The sequence below is a fragment of the Pan paniscus genome, chromosome 22 (assembly GCF_029289425.2).
Source record: "Pan paniscus chromosome 22, NHGRI_mPanPan1-v2.0_pri, whole genome shotgun sequence".
NCBI lineage: Eukaryota > Metazoa > Chordata > Mammalia > Primates > Hominidae > Pan > Pan paniscus.
In genome coordinates, this window is record NC_073271.2 from 26542356 (window position 1) to 26544684 (window position 2329).

The 2329-nt window shown below is 40.0% G+C and overlaps 1 protein-coding gene across 1 annotated transcript; it reads right to left on the bottom strand.

Annotated features, from left to right (window-relative positions):
* Positions 1 to 248: 248 nt before the first annotated feature.
* Positions 249 to 2106, bottom strand: LOC100974081 (keratin-associated protein 13-2). Its single transcript, XM_008965793.7, has one exon. It carries the CDS (start codon positions 1133 to 1135, stop codon positions 545 to 547), a length of 591 nt encoding a protein of 196 aa, XP_008964041.5. The 5' UTR covers positions 1136 to 2106; the 3' UTR covers positions 249 to 544.
* Positions 2107 to 2329: the final 223 nt, after the last annotated feature.

A 2329-nucleotide genomic window follows, 5' to 3' on the forward strand; every position in this document is an offset into this window, starting at 1 on the left:
AAACACACCACCATTATGAGTGTACTCTCAATAATTCTGTTAAGAATCCAACCAGTTTTCATGGCAGAAGACATGCACTTGCTCAGTCTTTTAGGCACTGGCATGCCCAGAGAATCTCCCCACACACTAGGCCTGATGACATTACCTATGGAAATGGATGTCCAAGGAAAAGACGTCTGGGGGCCTGGAGCCCCCAAAACAGATCACAAATCAAACTTTGGAAACCAATAAAAGACAAAGAGAACATATTGGAATCAACAGTAAATGAATTTATTACGTGAAACAAAACTGAACTTCCACATACTTTATAAGATGAACTTACGTGATAACGAATCACTTGTTTCAAAATTATAGACATTTGACTCTATATTTTGCTCATTCATTAATTTCACAGTCTGAAAGAACTAGCCTGTCCAGCCAGTACTTGATGCCAGAGAAAGGATGAAGAGCTAGTAGTAAGAGGGGTTAGCTCACATTGCTGGAAATGCCTATGATAACAGCTCTACGTAGAGACTGAAACACTTTGCTTAAAAGGTCTGGAAATTCAGCAAGTTGATCTGCAGAAGGTTGATCCATAGGCTGGTCTGTAACAAGGAGACTGGCAGCTCCTAGAAGCCAAGTAGGTTGGGCGGCAGAATCCAGATCCATAGCCCAGGGAAGGGAAGCCACAGCTTCCATAACCCAGGGATCTGACACCACTGGACCTACAGCCCACTGAGTAGCAGCTCCTCGATCCATAGCCCAGGGAGCGGCAGCTGCTGGATCCAAAGCCTAGAGACCCAGAGTAAGTCGTCTTGCAAGGACTGCAGAGCAAGGAGGTTCTGGGGCGGTAGCAGGAGGTCTGGCAGGGGCTGGACTCCACATAGGACGTCTGGCAGCTGGTGGGCTCCCAGCAGATCTCCTGACGGCCCCTATAGAGAGAGGAACCCAGCTGGTAGGTGCTGGGAGAGCAGAGGTCAGTGCTGTAGACCAGATTACTGGGGTAGGAAAAGCCACATGAGGATGCTGGGTAGTGCAGGTAGTCACCACAGGAGCGGGAGGAGAAGTTTCCAGAGCAGCAGTTGTAGGACATGTTGACGGGAGATGTGAGTTCAGTTGAGTTATAGTGGAAAGATTCTCTGAGTTTGAATGTCATAGTCTGGACTCCAAGTTATATATGCTCTTAGACCTGGGTGTGTCCACTGTCTCGACACTCCCTTCTCCTTGCTCACCTTTTATTATAAGAATGCTTCCCTAGGTTATTTAATTTATCACATCTTCATATACTTACTTGTACTTTAGTCACTCTGGAACACTTAGAAGGAAGCCACTCAGTTTTTTTTTTTTTTTCCTGGAATTCACTGTGGTTTGACCTTCAATGTTATATGTCATCACATTTATGAGTATCTTGCCTCTTATTATTTGAGTACAGTGAGTCCTTATTGTACCAAATGGAATTACACAAAATTCTTTCTTTACTTCCCTTAAGTTATCAGGATCATCAGTGGTTACTACTCAAAATAGAGTGTCCTTTTTTTTTTTTTTAACACAAGCATATTATTTGTTACCAGAAACGGAGGATTTCTCCAAATACTAACTATATTCAGTAGCCTCAGCAATCTGTCAGTTAAACCTTTTACTAGTACCTTAAGAGCTCAGGATCAGAACTGAGGAGTGCAGCATTATGTTGGGTGTCCATACCAGGCATCTTCCTTAACAAGAGGCTACTTTAGACAATGCTCACTTAGGAAACAATAAACACAAACTTTTTAGTAAGACTTTAAATTGAAGTTTTTCAGATATTTTCTGATGAACCTATCTTGTAGCAAGCACTATTCTATGGTTATGCTCTAAATCAACTCATAAATTTTATTTTGTTTTATGTTTCAATTTTTTTTTTCTGGATGAAAGGACAGATTCTTAGCTGCAATTATTAATTTATACTTAAATTTTGAGGAATTGTTAACATTTTTCTGAAGCTTTTAACTTGATGTATTAGAGTTATATGGGTCTTTAAACATCCCCTGTTCAACCCATACATGGAAAAATTACCTCTCAGAGAGCTTTAACTTTCCCCTAATTTCTCAGTAAGATAGAAGCAAAATTGAAGCTTTAATTATGGTTTTCTTATTCAGAGTCAAGTTGCAAATACCTTGCAAATATAAAAGTAAATTCAACTTTAACTTGTCTCAGAAAAGAAACTATTAAGCTTATTTATACTAAGATATAAAAGGCTAACAAAGCCTTATTTACTTTTCCTAACGATATTCACACTGAATAGTGTTCAACTGGGGAATTCTATGCCTTACTGATCTTCATACATTTGAAGTATATTTCACTTCCTAGCCCA

Coding starts and splice junctions, on each gene's coding strand:
- LOC100974081 (XM_008965793.7), bottom strand. CDS start 1,135: ATGACATTCAAACTCAGAGAATCTTTCCACTATAACTCAACTGAACTC.